At 44.5% G+C, this 17,195-nt stretch overlaps 1 protein-coding gene across 7 annotated transcripts in view; it reads right to left on the bottom strand.

Moving 5' to 3' along the window:
* The window catches only part of AKAP9 (A-kinase anchoring protein 9), a 142,350-nt gene that overhangs the window by 592 nt on the left and 124,563 nt on the right, over window positions 1-17,195 (bottom strand). For all 7 annotated transcript variants that reach the window (XM_072154293.1, XM_072154295.1, XM_072154294.1 and 4 more), the window contains 18 exons: window positions 16,881-17,021; window positions 15,738-16,250; window positions 15,557-15,620; window positions 14,156-14,265; window positions 13,888-14,076; window positions 12,640-12,828; window positions 11,798-11,936; window positions 11,467-11,686; window positions 6,709-6,859; window positions 5,901-6,551; window positions 5,577-5,785; window positions 4,965-5,073; window positions 4,693-4,875; window positions 4,255-4,443; window positions 3,801-4,033; window positions 2,021-2,106; window positions 1,155-1,287; window positions 809-930 (listed from right to left, as the gene is read on the bottom strand). In XM_072154293.1, coding sequence (XP_072010394.1) covers window positions 809-930; window positions 1,155-1,287; window positions 2,021-2,106; window positions 3,801-4,033; window positions 4,255-4,443; window positions 4,693-4,875; window positions 4,965-5,073; window positions 5,577-5,785; window positions 5,901-6,551; window positions 6,709-6,859; window positions 11,467-11,686; window positions 11,798-11,936; window positions 12,640-12,828; window positions 13,888-14,076; window positions 14,156-14,265; window positions 15,557-15,620; window positions 15,738-16,250; window positions 16,881-17,021 — 3,631 coding nt within the window. The remainder of the gene's footprint in view (window positions 1-808; window positions 931-1,154; window positions 1,288-2,020; window positions 2,107-3,800; window positions 4,034-4,254; window positions 4,444-4,692; window positions 4,876-4,964; window positions 5,074-5,576; window positions 5,786-5,900; window positions 6,552-6,708; window positions 6,860-11,466; window positions 11,687-11,797; window positions 11,937-12,639; window positions 12,829-13,887; window positions 14,077-14,155; window positions 14,266-15,556; window positions 15,621-15,737; window positions 16,251-16,880; window positions 17,022-17,195) is intronic.

Here is a 17,195-nt window from a genome sequence, read left to right as displayed (position 1 = left end):
CCAGCAATGGGCGCATTGAACAGTACAGTGCAGCACATGTGTGGCTCCATACCCGGGGAAAAGATAGGATGTGTCCCATCTTTCCCAGTATTAGGGAAGCGCTCGCCCCCTCCTCCTCTCCAGTGTGGGACATAAGGTAACATCCCCATTATCCATAAAGAATCAGATCAAGAACAAGGATGATGTCAGCCCCAAAATCCCTGACTTGTACCCAAACACTACTAATCCCAACTTTATGGATGAGTAAATTTGGCCTCGGGAGAACTCTGTGCTAAACCATGTTCACCCATCCTTACCCTCTGCACCTTCCCAAACATAAAAATAATAAATGACACAAATCTTTATTTATATTGCGTCATCAAATTCCATCTATATAGGAATAGGATGTCAGCCCCAAAGTCCTGGCCTTGTACACAACCACCACTGACCCTTCCCCCCTGTACCCCAACTTTGTGGATGAGTAATTTGGCCTCAGCACAACTCTGTGCTAAGCCAAGTACAACCATCCTTACCCTCTGTACCCCTTCAACGACGCCAGACAGGAATATGATGGAGGCCCCTCGACAGAAGAGGAGACACCATTGGTCTAGAGCTGGGTTCCCATTTAACCATTTCATGCCTATGGTTGTTCTCGGCTGACTCACCTGTACGTGCAGCTCCTTACACAGCGGGTGACCCGGGGCAGCCCTATAGCACCGCAGTGTCCCTTTTATTTATGGATAGGGATATGTTACCACCCAGTGTCTGTCTTACCCGTCTATTCACAATATACCATCAGGGGGCAGTGTAAGCACTGACGTAACGTTACCTGATGGCACAGTTCCGAGTCGTTTCTGTAAGGCCTCGAGCCGCGCAATATAATCTGTCAGTGCTCGGTCAGGGTCGTAATTCTGAAGATGGGAGCTGGGATTCAGATCAGAAGACGCAAACCTGCGGGATGGATAAGGAAGGATGACACTTTATGAATATATACAGAGCTCTATATGTGCACACTGCTACATACAAACATAGACCTCCCCTATATCATGGCTGAGTGTGCATGTATAATAAGACAGAAGATGGGGAATAAGCCTCTGTGGTGCCGCTTATCCCACACGACGGCCATTATACACACATTATCTATATATACATGTGCCATAGCGTAATGGCAATACCTGTGTTGGGAGTTCACAGTGGACTGTGGCGAGTCAAAGCCAGACCTGGAGCGACACGACGAGAGCCTCTGGTCCACGTACATGTCCACACTGCCGGCCGGGTGATACGGGGAGTCCGTCCTCACCTCATTACCTGCACGAGGGAATTATAGAGATATAAAGTGATGTAAGCAAAATCCCTCCAGGCTCCTCTCTTACCTGTCCTGATATTTGTGGTACATACAGAAACAGAAGGTGGATTATATTATCAGATACCCCCATGTAATACTGGTCTATTACTACCCCCATACACATGACTAGTGTCTATCCCTCCAATCCTAGGGTCAGCCAATAACCTGCAGCCAGACCCTAATGCAAAGTCTATACCAGGCCCCCAATGTACGGCTCATAGTCCTGGTCTCCTCCTATGGCCCATATCATTTAGTACATGCAGACTTCTAGGTAATGTGATCGATAGGAGAATTAAATAGAGTTCCTCCCGTACTCCACATTAAGCTCATGTCTAGGAGGACACAATTCACACTTTCTCACTGTGTCTTGTCAAGTATACATCAATCTGACACACTTGGTACAGATTCATCCAAAGTGACTACATAGAAAGTCCATAAAAGTGATACATGTGATGTCATTGAGCTCCGCTATAACATGATCACATATAGGACTTGGTGTTCAATGGACTTGCTATGGATTTCACTTTGGATGAATCTGTACCAAGTGCATCGCACTGATGTAAACTTTGCAAGTTACAGTGAGAAGGAATTTAATGGTGGGAATTGTGTCCTTGACATCTCTTCCTATGGGTCCCATAAGGCTCCTGAGCTTGAATTTGACTGCACCCCCCCTTCCTTCCCTCCTGTAAGTCTTACCTATGTTTTGCCCAAACCCATTGCGGTTAGTGGGACTTGCCATAGGACTAACAGCGCGGTGCCATCGCCTCACCAAGAACTTCATCCTGTACAGAAAAAACAGTAACACGGGGTGTTACAACATTGTACTAGTTTTTTTTTTACTTTTCACTGCTAAAAGGTCACACAGAGCTATTCCTGCCACTTCATTAACCTGTTGTTAACATAGAACAACTGCAAGTATGACACCGTGCAAAGCCAGAGTCCCAATAAGTCCCAAAAAAGTCGCAGTCACTCCAGTCCCGGCTGGTGTATGGGCTGCGAATTTTTATGCATTTAGCGACTATTTTGAAGAAAAATTAGTTATAATACTCTACACCAAAATGTTATGATCACATAGTAACATGGGGAGTACTAATACTCTATACACAAGTAATGTGGTTGCATAGTACATGGGGAGTACTTATACTCTATACACCAGTATTGTGGTTGCATAGTAACATGGGGAGTACTAATACTCTATACACAAGTAATGTGGTTGCATAGTACATGGGGAGTACTAATACTCTATACACAAGTAATGTGGTTGCATAGTACATGGGGGGTACTAATACTCTATACACCAGTAATGTGGTTGCATAGTACATGGGGGGTACTAATACTCTATACACCAGTAATGTGGTTGCATAGTACATGGGGAGTACTAATACTCTATACACAAGTAATGTGGTTGCATAGTACATGGGGGGTACTAATACTCTATACACCAGTAATGTGGTTGCACAGTACATGGGGGGTACTTATACTATACACCAGTAATGTGGTTGCATAGTACATGGGGAGTACTAATACTCTATACACCAGTAATGTGGTTGCACAGTACATGGGGAGTACTTATACTCTATACCCCAGTAATGTGGTTGCATAGTACATGGGGGGTACTTATACTCTATACACCAGTAATGTGGTTGCATAGTACATGGGGGGTACTTATACTCTATACACCAGTAATGTGGTTGCATAGTACATGGGGGTACTTATACTCTATACACCAGTAATGTGGTTGCACAGTACATGGGGAGTACTTATACTCTATACACTAGTAATGTGGTTGCATAGTACATGGGGAGTACTAATACTCTATACACAAGTAATGTGGTTGCATAGTACATGGGGAGTACTTATACTCTATACACTAGTAATGTGGTTGCATAGTACATGGGGAGTACTAATACTCTATACACAAGTAATGTGGTTGCATAGTACATGGGGGGTACTTATACTCTATACACTAGTAATGTGGTTGCATAGTACATGGGGAGTACTTATACTCTATACACTAGTAATGTGGTTGCATAGTACATGGGGAGTACTAATACTCTATACACAAGTAATGTGGTTGCATAGTACATGGGGAGTACTTATACTCTATACACTAGTAATGTGGTTGCATAGTACATGGGGAGTACTAATACTCTATACACAAGTAATGTGGTTGCATAGTACATGGGGAGTACTTATACTCTATACACCAGTAATGTGGTTGCATAGTACATGGGGAGTACTAATACTCTATACACAAGTAATGTGGTTGCATAGTACATGGGGAGTACTTATACTATACACCAGTAATGTGGTTGCATAGTACATGGGGGGTACTAATACTCTATACACAAGTAATGTGGTTGCATAGTACATGGGGAGTACTTATACTCTATACACCAGTAATGTGGTTGCATAGTACATGGGGAGTACTTATACTCTATACACCAGTAATGTGGTTGGATAGTTGGTGCATTACCTGGATATGGCGATGGCCACTCGGGCAGCGGAGCGGAAGCGAGTGAATGCCCTCGAGTGCTTGGTGATGACTTCCAGGTCAGTGTAGGAGGCCTGGCCGCCCATCCTGGCTATGAGGGCGAGCGTGGCCTCCTCGCACTCCTGGAATCCCCCCAGTAACAGCAGCAGGTACTTCTTTTGGTAGACCAGCGCTTTCCTGAAGCTCTCCGAGCGCAGGTATTTCCCATACACTCTCTGTAATGAAAAGATCACGGGTGAGATGACATGCAGAGCCCCTTACGAGTGAATGGAGACGAGACGGGGGTCCCAGTGCTCAGACAATCTCCATACACTGGATCATACTGCTTTACAATGCATTTGGCCATCATCTTCTCCGTGTCACCCCACACAGAGCACCCAACTCTCAGGTGCAGGAGGACCTCCACCACACCTTGCACAGTATATCCCCCTCTTACCTTCAGAGCTGCATTATCCGTATCCCGTCCGAGGTCTCTCTGGATGGTCTCGTTTCTCAGATCAGCCTTCACTTTGGAGAGTTCGGCCTCCATCTGCTTCAGAGACTTGTGCAGGTTGAGTTTCTCCCGGGTCCAGGCCTCTCTCTCTTCTGTAAATGAATCGGTGCTCAGGGTATGATCCCAGCTGGGCTGTGGGTGGAGAAAATGGGACCATCAAAACTGTGCCCCTCATATAAGAGGGAATTCTAGAAAGGACATTTTATGAACCGAGGGGGGTAGTAGTTTAGTGGGGTAAAACCCATGACAGGTTCCCTGTAGAGGCCACCCTGTCACAGCTTAGTAAGAACAAGAATCACACGAGGTAGAACTGCTCCAATACTGGTACAATCCACCGATACAGGCAGCTGCCTATGACGTCTACCCTCACCCGGTACCTACATGGTCTGCGGCGTCCTCTCTCGCCCTGTGATGGGAGATCTCGCCCTCCAGCCTGAGTAAGGCGTTCTGCAGATCGTTCTTCTCGTTGGTTAGCCGGCTCACGTAACCCGTCAGCTCGGCATTCTGCGTCAGCAGCTTCTCGGTGAGAGTGTTGGCTGAAATACCTGGCGGTAACACTAAACTCTGGAGAGGAGAGACGCAAAGAAGCACAATGTAGCCACAGACCAGCGGGGGCGCTGTATACACATAAAGTGGTGGCTGCGCCTTCTCACCTGCCCCTGGAGTGACAGCATAGACACCTGCCCCAGCTGGGACACCACCTCCTGGAGGGTGCGCTGCGACCAAGCCAAGTCATCGTCATCCGTCGCCTCGAACATCAGCCTTCAAGAGAAGAGTCAGACGCAGGGATGTCACAGATATTACAGGTGATGAGTGCCGGTTTCACGCGTCAAGCTTAACGGGGCTGAATTATTAATGTGAGCCGTAGTAATCTTAGTCCGGAAACGCTTGAAAAGCGCAACTTGCCCCTTCTCCTGACAATTCTGGAGCACCTTTTCTCCAGGGGCGGCTCCTCGGGGGCGTTACCATTCCTATAGTCAAAAAGGGGCGTGTCCAAACACTGCCTGCACTGATTGGACAACGTCAGAATGTGCAGGGACAACCCCCTCATTTAGTAACTCTCATTTGTAAATGTATTTGTAACATATCAGGAAGAAATACTGGATGAACGCTTCCGGTTCCCTGTAAAGGGACAGGATTTAATTGTCCACGTTGTCAGGGAATGTCTAACATGACTATATTTTACCAAAGAGGCGTGGCTTACTTCACCCGGCCCCTCCCCCATTTACAGCATGACATTATAACATCCTATAACATCCCCGTACCTGCGCGTGGCTTTGGCTGCCAGTTGTCTCAGTTTAGAGGAGACCTGTTGGAGCTTCCGTCTGATGGTGTCTACGCTAAACGCAGCCCCTTCTGTATCGGGATCTCCATTTATTGTGCTTAGAGGGTCGGGGCACAAAACATTTGGGACGCTTCCTACTGACTGACGGCGTTCACTCCTCACCAGTTCACTGGAAGTTTTAACTGTGGCCTAAAAGACAAAGTGAAGATAGATCATTTAAGTACAAGAGCTCCCCCTGGTGGTGACTACAGTTAGCCAAAGTTTTATAAAAAAACAAAAAAAAAACATCATACAGAAAACTTACAGAACTTTCCGCCTTTTCTGGGCCGCTTTCTTTGGATCTTTGGCTCCTCTGGAGATTCTGAATGGTCTCCTTGTATTGACTCTCCTTTGACTGGAGCCTCCTGATCTCCGTCACCCTGTCCTGTATCTGCCCCTGAAGCTCCTCCACCGTGGACTTCAGTCCCTCCACCTGGTTCTTTGCAAGTTTTGCGGCTTCCTTCTCGGCTTCCAGCTCTTTCCGGATTCTTTGTCTCTCCTCCTGCAGGTTCTGCCTCAGTTGGACACTTTCCAGCTTGTAAGCCTCGGCCTCGGTCACTAGTTCTACGATACGCTGACCTTTGCTCTCTAGCTGACCCTGCAGATCTCTCAGCAGCTCCTCGGTCAGGTTGTGGGCTCCTGCCTCCCCGGCGGTCTCGGTGCTCCGCACTCGTGCCTCTACTCCTTGTTTACACTGTAGAGCGTTGGACAACTCCAGAGACCGAGTCTTTTCAGCGTCCAGTAAAGCCTGGAGCTCCGACACTTTGCTTCTCTCCTGAGATAGTGCAGCGTCGTGAAGACTTTCCCTGGAGGTCATCTGCTCCTGGAGACTCCTCACAAGCAGCTGCTCTTCTTCCAGAAGTTTGCTGATCTCTAGAGTCTTGGTCTTCTGATCTTCTAGAAGAATTTGGAGGTCCTAAACAAACAGAAAACAAAAGATTTACATCACACTGGATCCGTACTCCAGATAATGTCACTTACAGAATTTCCTCCATGGTCATTATAATGACTTCAGTACAATCTCTGACCAATCACAAGGACAACGATACGTAAGGGAGATACAAGTATCTGACCTCCAGCGCTTCCTTCTCCTGCTGCTCGCTCCGATCTGACTTGGTCTTCTCTTTCTCCAGAGCCCATTGTAGCTCCCGGGTCTTCTTTTGTTCATTTGCCAAAGCGTCATTAACACCGTCCAGCTCCTCCCTCCTCTTCTTCAGCTCCATCCTAAGAGGAACACAGAATATCTAGTATAATAACAGCACTGTATTATCCCTGTACTGTAACATCACTGTGTGTATTATCCCTGTACTGTGACATCACTGTGTGTATTATCCCTGTACTGTAACATCACTGTGTGTATTATCCCTGTACTGTAACATCGCTGTGTGTATTATCTCTGTACTGTGACATCGCTGTGTGTATTATCCCTGTACTGTGACATCACTGTGTGTATTATCCCTGTACTGTGACATCACTGTGTGTATTATCCCTGTACTGTGACATCACTGTGTGTATTATCCCTGTACTGTGACATCACTGTGTGTATTATCCCTGTACTGTGACATCACTGTGTGTATTATCCCTCTACTGTGACATCACTGTGTGTATTATCCCTGTACTGTGACATCACTGTGTGTATTATCCCTGTACTGTGACATCACTGTGTGTATTATCCCTGTACTGTGACATCACTGTGTGGATTATCCCTGTACTGTGACATCACTGTGTGGATTATCCCTGTACTGTGACATCACTGTGTGTATTATCCCTGTACTGTGACATCACTGTGTGTATTATCTCTGTACTGTGACATCACTGTGTGTATTATCCCTGTACTGTGACATCACTGTGTGTATTATCTCTGTACTGTGACATCACTGTGTGTATTATCTCTGTACTGTGACATCACTGTCTGTATTATCCCTGTACTGTGACATCACTGTGTGTATTATCCCTGTACTGTGACATCACTGTGTGTATTATCTCTGTACTGTGACATCACTGTGTGTATTCTCCCTGTACTGTGACATCACTGTCTGTATTCTCCCTGTACTGTGACATCACTGTGTGTATTATCCCTGTACTGTGACATCACTGTGTGTATTATCCCTGTACTGTGACATCACTGTGTGTATTATCCCTGTACTGTGACATCACTGTGTGTATTATCCCTGTACTGTGACATCACTGTGTGTATTATCTCTGTACTGTGACATCACTGTGTGTATTCTCCCTGTACTGTGACATCACTGTGTGTATTATCCCTGTACTGTGACATCACTGTGTGTATTATGCCTGTACTGTGACATCACTGTGTGTATTATCCTGTACTGTGACATCACTGTGTGTATTATCTCTGTACTGTGACATCACTGTGTGTATTATCTCTGTACTGTGACATCACTGTGTGTAGTATCCCTGTACTGTGACATCACTGTGTATTATCCCTGTACTGTGACATCACTGTGTGTAGTATCCCTGTACTGTGACATCACTGTGTATTATCCCTGTACTGTGACATCACTGTGTGTATTATCCCTGTACTGTGACATCACTGTGTGTATTATCCCTGTACTGTGACATCACTGTGTGTATTATCCTGTACTGTGACATCACTGTGTGTATTATCCCTGTACTGTGACATCACTGTGTGTATTATCCTGTACTGTGACATCACTGTGTGTATTATCTCTGTACTGTGACATCACTGTGTGGATTATCCCTGTACTGTGACATCACTGTGTGGATTATCCCTGTACTGTGACATCACTGTGTGTATTATCCCTGTACTGTGACATCACTGTGTGTATTATGCCTGTACTGTGACATCACTGTGTGTATTATCTCTGTACTGTGACATCACTGTGTGGATTATCCCTGTACTGTGACATCACTGTGTGGATTATCCCTGTACTGTGACATCACTGTGTGGATTATCCCTGTACTGTGACATCACTGTGTGTATTATCCCTGTACTGTGACATCACTGTGTGTATTATGCCTGTACTGTGACATCACTGTGTGTATTATCCCTGTACTGTGACATCACTGTGTGTTTTATCCCTGTACTGTGACATCATTTTGTGTATTATCCCTGTACTGTGACATCACTGTGTGTATTATGCCTGTACTGTGACATCACTGTGTGTATTCTCACTGTACTGTGACATCACTGTGTGTATTATCCCTGTACTGTGACATCACTGTGTGTATTATGCCTGTACTGTGACATCACTGTGTGTATTATCCTGTACTGTGACATCACTGTGTGTATTATCCCTGTACTGTGACATCACTGTGTGTATTATCTCTGTACTGTGACATCACTGTCTGTATTATCCCTGTACTGTGACATCACTGTGTGTATTATCCCTGTACTGTGACATCACTGTGTGTATTATCTCTGTACTGTGACATCACTGTGTGTATTCTCCCTGTACTGTGACATCACTGTCTGTATTCTCCCTGTACTGTGACATCACTGTGTGTATTATCCCTGTACTGTGACATCACTGTGTGTATTATCCCTGTACTGTGACATCACTGTGTGTATTATCCCTGTACTGTGACATCACTGTGTGTATTATCCCTGTACTGTGACATCACTGTGTGTATTATCTCTGTACTGTGACATCACTGTGTGTATTCTCCCTGTACTGTGACATCACTGTGTGTATTATCCCTGTACTGTGACATCACTGTGTGTATTATGCCTGTACTGTGACATCACTGTGTGTATTATCCTGTACTGTGACATCACTGTGTGTATTATCTCTGTACTGTGACATCACTGTGTGTATTATCTCTGTACTGTGACATCACTGTGTGTAGTATCCCTGTACTGTGACATCACTGTGTATTATCCCTGTACTGTGACATCACTGTGTGTAGTATCCCTGTACTGTGACATCACTGTGTATTATCCCTGTACTGTGACATCACTGTGTGTAGTATCCCTGTACTGTGACATCACTGTGTATTATCCCTGTACTGTGACATCACTGTGTGTATTATCCCTGTACTGTGACATCACTGTGTGTATTATCCCTGTACTGTGACATCACTGTGTGTATTATCCTGTACTGTGACATCACTGTGTGTATTATCCCTGTACTGTGACATCACTGTGTGTAGTATCCCTGTACTGTGACATCACTGTGTATTATCCCTGTACTGTGACATCACTGTGTGTAGTATCCCTGTACTGTGACATCACTGTGTATTATCCCTGTACTGTGACATCACTGTGTGTATTATCCCTGTACTGTGACATCACTGTGTGTATTATCCCTGTACTGTGACATCACTGTGTGTATTATCCTGTACTGTGACATCACTGTGTGTATTATCCCTGTACTGTGACATCACTGTGTGTATTATCCTGTACTGTGACATCACTGTGTGTATTATCTCTGTACTGTGACATCACTGTGTGGATTATCCCTGTACTGTGACATCACTGTGTGGATTATCCCTGTACTGTGACATCACTGTGTGTATTATCCCTGTACTGTGACATCACTGTGTGTATTATCCCTGTACTGTGACATCACTGTGTGTATTATCTCTGTACTGTGACATCACTGTGTGGATTATCCCTGTACTGTGACATCACTGTGTGGATTATCCCTGTACTGTGACATCACTGTGTGGATTATCCCTGTACTGTGACATCACTGTGTGTATTATCCCTGTACTGTGACATCACTGTGTGTATTATGCCTGTACTGTGACATCACTGTGTGTATTATCCCTGTACTGTGACATCACTGTGTGTTTTATCCCTGTACTGTGACATCATTTTGTGTATTATCCCTGTACTGTGACATCACTGTGTGTATTATGCCTGTACTGTGACATCACTGTGTGTATTCTCACTGTACTGTGACATCACTGTGTGTATTATCCCTGTACTGTGACATCACTGTGTGTATTATGCCTGTACTGTGACATCACTGTGTGTATTATCCTGTACTGTGACATCACTGTGTGTATTATCCCTGTACTGTGACATCACTGTGTGTATTATCTCTGTACTGTGACATCACTGTGTGGATTATCCCTGTACTGTGACATCACTGTGTGTATTATCCCTGTACTGTGACATCACTGTGTGTATTATCCCTGTACTGTGACATCACTGTGTGTATTATCCTGTACTGTGACATCACTGTGTGTATTATCTCTGTACTGTGACATCACTGTGTGTATTATCTCTGTACTGTGACATCACTGTGTGTATTATCTCTGTACTGTGACATCACTGTGTGGATTATCCCTGTACTGTGACATCACTGTGTGTATTATCCCTGTACTGTGACATCACTGTGTGTATTATCCCTGTACTGTGACATCACTGTGTGTATTATCCCTATACTGTGACATCACTGTGTGTATTATCCCTGTACTGTGACATCATTGTGTGTATTATCCCTGTACTGTGACATCACTGTGTGTATTATCCCTGTACTGTGACATCACTGTGTGTATTATCTCTGTACTGTGACATCACTGTGTGTATTATCCCTGTACTGTGACATCACTGTGTGTATTATCCCTGTACTGTGACATCACTGTGTGTATTATCTCTGTACTGTGACATCACTGTGTGTATTATCCCTGTACTGTGACATCACTGTGTATTATCCCTGTACTGTGACATCACTGTGTGTATTATCCTGTACTGTGACATCACTGTGTGTATTATCTCTGTACTGTGACATCACTGTGTGGATTATCCCTGTACTGTGACATCACTGTGATGGTATAGACTCTTCTGAGCACTGTGCATACACATAAGGAGTTGGCTCTGTGTAGCAATGACCGATCACCTGAGAGATTCCAGCTCTTTAAAGTGCTTGTGCTGCAGCTTGAGGGTGGATTCCAGTTCCATCTTGGTCAGTGCCAGTTCATCCTTAATCTCTGATGCAAGGAGCCGCTCGGATCCCAGCTGTTCCTGCAGGTCGCCCGCTTTGGCTTTCATGCTGTTCAGCTGCAGGTGCACCTCTTGTGGGAGCGAGGAGGGATCCTGCGGCACATACACAGCAGCTCCTGTCCGAAGAGAAACAAAAAACTAAGGAGGGGATTTTGTTACAGTGTCCAAGTGCAGGCGTTTACAATAGCCGAAAGGAGCATAAAGTGACGGGATGGATGTGCCATTACTTTCAGTGTGATGCATGGATCCTCCGTTGCGATCCATGTGTAGACTCGTGAGCTGCGCCCGGAGATCCTGGATCTCTAGTAACAAGCTCCGGCGCTCCGCGTTCTGTATACAGTCCATGGCGCTGATCTGCTCCATTCCCTAAGAGATCAGACGTAAGAGAGAGAATAGTATACTCTAACACTGCAGGATATACAACCCCTCACAGGGTAAGATTGTCTAAGAGCTGAGGGTTTGTTACAATTGAATAAACAAAAACCAAGTATCAGGCTGTTTTAGTCCAAAGGGGATTATGTTGGATGGAATTGTAGCAAACCCTCAGCTGTGACCGTAAGGTTCTCAGGAAGTGTTTAGAATCTCATCATACAATGACAACAAGCAGAGATTTTGAAACTCCCATTAGAAAAAGATTTAACATGTAAACTACACCTGCAGGACTGCAAAAAAAAAAAAATTACTTGTATTCCAGGATTGTACCTTTTCCAAGTGCATTGGGGGCGTGTCCTCACACTGCTGTGCACTTAGCTTTTTACATTGATCTGCCCTACATCTCGTCCACTCAACCAGGAGCATGCTACCGCCCTCTATAGAGCCATTATTCAACGCAAGGAGAAGAGGCTTTGGTTTCATTCAATGCACAGAACTATGAGCACAGCAGTGTGAGGACACGCCCCCACTGCAATTGGAGAAGCTACAATCCTGGAATATAAATCCATATTTCACAGTCCTGCTGCTACTAATCACATACCAATACCCAAAACTGGCTGCAGCCTGCATGGTCACACCTGCTGACAGGTTCTCTTTAAAAATACTGTACAAAAATATATAACGGGGGGTGAATCACCTGTTCCTGCAGTTGGTGCTGCATGTGATTGACCAGGGTCGTGGCATCGACATTGCTCAGTGTTGACAGCTGAGTATGGAAAGCAGATAGAAGAGCGTCCTGCTCCCTGCAGAAAACCTCCTGTATAGCTCGCAGCAGCTCTCCTCTCCAGTCCGGGCACCGGTCATGAAAATCTGACCTTGTATGAACCTAAAAAGGACAAATGAAACACGATTATGAATATTCACAATCTTCAGAATAGAAAAGTGTGTGTAAGCATATTTTCATGGATCCTGAAAAAGGGAAACCAATCCCCAAAAACAGCTTTGAATATCAACAAGAAGCAGAATAGTGAGTGCAGCTCTGGAGTATAATACAGGATGTAACTCAGGATCAGTACAGGATAAGTAATGTCATGTATGTACACAGTGACTGCACCAGCAGCAGAAAAGTGAGTGCAGCTCTGGTGTATAATACAGGATGTAACTCAGGGTCAGTACAGGATAAGTAATGTCATGTATGTACACAGTGACTGCACCAGCTGCAGAATAGTGAGTGCAGCTCTGGAGTATAATACAGGATGTAACTCAGGGTCAGTACAGGATAAGTAATGTCATGTATGTACACAGTGACTGCACCAGCAGCAGAATAGTGAGTGCAGCTATGGGGTATAATACAGGATGAAACTCAGGATCAGTACAGGATAAGTAATGTCATGTATGTACACAGTGACTGCACCAGCAGCAGAATAGTGAGTGCAGGTCTGGAGTATAATACAGGATGTAACTCAGGATCAGTACAGGATAAGTAATGTCATGTATGTACACAGTGACTGCACCAGCAGCAGTATAGTGAGTGCAGCTCTGGAGTATAATACAGGATGTAACTCAGGATCAGTACAGGATAAGTAATGTCATGTATGTACACAGTGGCTGCACCAGCAGCAGAATAGTGAGTGCAGCTATGGGGTATAATACAGGATGTAACTCAGGGTCAGTACAGGATAAGTAATGTCATGTATGTACACAGTGACTGCTCCAGCAGCAGAATAGTGAGTGCAGCTCTGGGGTATAATACAGGATGTAACTCAGGATCAGTACAGGATAAGTAATGTCATGTATGTACACAGTGACTGCACCAGCAGCAGAATAGTGAGTGCAGCACTGGAGTATAATATAATATATAATAATAAGTGTAGGATAACAAACTCATACAATCTGCAGTATATTAAAAAAACTAAAACCTGTTCCATGTGGATTCGGGACTAACCTCAGGCTCCTTGTAAATCTGCATTTTTGCTATCAGGTCTCTCAGGGAGGCGATGGTCTCTATCAGGGTCTTTCTCTCCTCTCGCCAGGACTGTGTGTTGAGGGTAAAGGACTTGTCCTTCTCGGGGCTGGTGGCTTCGGTCAGTGACAGGACCTGCATCCCCTCCTGATGGACGGCCCGTAACAAGTCCTACGGAAATGACACTAGATATCAGGATGGGCATAAATATTTGGGCAGAGGACTCGCTCTGCATCAGCGATGCTGGTACCTTGATCTTGTTTGGAATGAACTCTTCCGGACCCTCATCTTCCGCTCTCAGTCCTTCTGGGAGTTGATCAAGACTCTGAGCGTCGCAGGTTCCCTGGCTCCAATCACATTCTGATTTCATGTGCCCCAAAAAGGAAAGAAAAAGTAAACAATTAATCCTTTTACAAGGGGCTGCAATGCTTATGTATTATCATAATCATATATACAGCAGGGGTCTGTATTAATTTAGGGTCTGGAAGGTGAATTCATTAAAGAGTATGGGGTCTGCACTAATTTTGACCTCAGGAAACTGCGTCCAAAATTTGGGGTTTTGCAATAATTTAAAGGGAACCTGTCACTTAAATTAATCCTCACTAACTAAACATATATTTCAAACTACTAGTACACAGCATAACAACTATCCATATATTGTTATACTCCATGCCTGAAAAGTTTTACAGTCCATTTGGAAAAAAGACCAATTGACCCCCTTGTGAATCCTATTATCATCTTACATCTGAGCTTTGTCCGCTATATCCATGTCCTTCCCACCTTCAGCTCATTCCTCTCGCTTAAGAGAATTCCTGAAGGATAAGTGAGCCAATTTCTCTTCAGCCAATTACATACAACCTCTCATTCACCCCTCCCTAAGTAATTCTCTTACATGAGTCACACAGCCAGTGCGTGAATGATGTAGCAATGCGGAGTCTACTGAGCTGAAGATAAAGCAGGCCTCGTGTTAATCAAGAGCTACAATATCATGAATATGCACAGATGGGGAGTCAACTTTAGAAACGGACTGTGGAACTTTTCAGGCATGGGGAGGAACAATATAGGGATAGTTATACTGCTGTATAATAACAGTTTTCAAAGATATGCTTGTTTTTAACTGACAAGAGATCCGATCTGGAGTCCGAAATATTAAAATTTTTCAAGATTTGCTTTAAACCCTTCCAATTTGGGAAATGCAAAGGGGAAGTAGCAGTCTCTGAGGTTTCGGCTACATCAAAGATCTGCATCAAACATGGGATCTGGTCTGGGGGCGGCATTAACTTTGGGGTAGAGATGAGGTGTCCCTCTGGCCAATCACAGCCATGACCATTCGCTAGGGGCGTCAATTTGCTGCATTGGCTGTTTGACCACCAATCTGGCAATATGTCCGGGTCATGTGGCAGAACCCTAACGGCGCTCATCTCTACTCTGGACTCTATGATCGGTTTAATTTTAGCCGTCTTGTCCGAGGTCTGAATTGATACAAGAGGCCAAATAAATTTTAGGGTTCGGTCTGGTGTCTAAATTGAGGTCAAAGGTCTGGAATAATAAAGGGGTCTGAATCGTTGTAGATGTCTGACCCGGATCAAGTTTTGCCCACGGTGCACACATACATATTGATTTGATGATAGTAAAAGGATATTGCTCTCACCACTAGAGGCAGCGTCTGTGAGGTGATAAGATGCGGACAGAACAGAATCTGGAACGGCTCCACCCTGGAGCAACACAACAACAAAATGACATCACATTATAATAAAGTAATAAAAAAAATATGAAATTTCTAGGTGCCCCAGCCCGGCACAACATAGGAGAGTGCAGAAGCTTAGACTTACGGAGGATTTCAAGGCCTCGATCACAGCTTTAAGAGCCTCACATTCATTAGTCAGAGCCTGCACGACCGTGTACTGCTCCCTCCGCAGAGTATCCGCTTCAGTAATATGCCTGGTCTCCATGTCCAGGATCTCGGCGGCGTGCAGCTCCTGCATCTGGTTGATCTTATCCGTGTAGCACTCCATTAATTCGGCCACTTCCTCCGAGGAGTTGTGTAGGTGGGTGGACTCCAGCTCCTTCTGGACACCTATGTGCTTGTGGTGGACTTGTGACGTCTGGTTACCGTTATTAACACTGAGGACCATCTCGGTCTGTGAGGAGGACGTGGACCTGTCCTTGGTGGTCCAGTCTGGGCTTCTCAAACCATCGGTGAAATCCACACCAGACATGGTTTGATGTTCTTCTTCTTGAAGCTCCTTCTTCATGTAAAATGCTAACTTCTCTTCAGCGTGAGCGAGACATCTCCTTACGTCTCGGAGGTCTTCTTCAAGGTGAGCCAGGTTGGATTCTTTGATCTGTAAGACATTATGAAGATTAAATGTTAAAGGACATCTATCACCAGATGAAGGATTGTAAACCAAACATACAGATATACTGGTATGTGCCCCCTCTGGCAGGATCTGCTGTTCTTTCAGCTTCTTATGCTGTTGTTTTAAAGAAAAAGGGGTGTTAAAAATTATGCAAATGAGCCTGAGGGGCTCCATTAACTCATATGGAGCCTGGAGCCCCTCAGGTTCATTAGCATAATCTTAAAAGCCTTTTTTTCTTAAAAACTAGGGCATAAGAAGCTAAAATAAGAGCAGATCCTGCCAGAGTTGTCGCACACCAGTATGTCAGTGTACTTGGTTTACAATCCTTGATCTGGTGATAGGTGTCCTTTAATTAAAATTTCTCTTCTGGCAGCTGACATTATAGCACCTTTTGAAATTTCCTTGGCTAATCTGCTCCTTTCCTGACAAGCAAGGCAAAAAACTTTTTTCGAATGGCACAGCATCACTTAGAGTAGGGAAAGTGACTGAGCATGTGTGTCCACCAGCACTAGGCTCATTATGTGGTCGTGCTCTTGTAATAACGACTTCATCAACTGTCTGAGGACATTATTTTATACAGTTATACTATGAAGGTAAAACCATTTTTTTCCCCACCATGAGCTCCTCTTTCAGCTTCTCAGCCATCTCCCTGTAATGACACAGCTCTTCTTTGGTAGCCGTCGCTTCTGCTTTAACACTATACAGCATATTTTCCATGTCAGTCACAGTGTTGCTTTCAGACTGTGTAACAGTCCCCTGAAAATACACAAAAACATTGAAACGTTAACACCAAAAAATATATAAAAATCCTCTATTCAAGAATTTATTTCTGCAAGCAGAATTTCTATAGCTGAAATGCAACAACAAAAAAAAAAAAAGGATACTTGTGTGTCTATATTTCTTATGCATAGCCGTCTGTCTCTATGGTAA

Source organism: Engystomops pustulosus, chromosome 5, assembly GCF_040894005.1.
Source record: "Engystomops pustulosus chromosome 5, aEngPut4.maternal, whole genome shotgun sequence".
Classification (NCBI taxonomy): Eukaryota; Metazoa; Chordata; class Amphibia; order Anura; family Leptodactylidae; genus Engystomops; species Engystomops pustulosus.
This window is presented reverse-complemented; position numbering and strand designations above follow the sequence as displayed.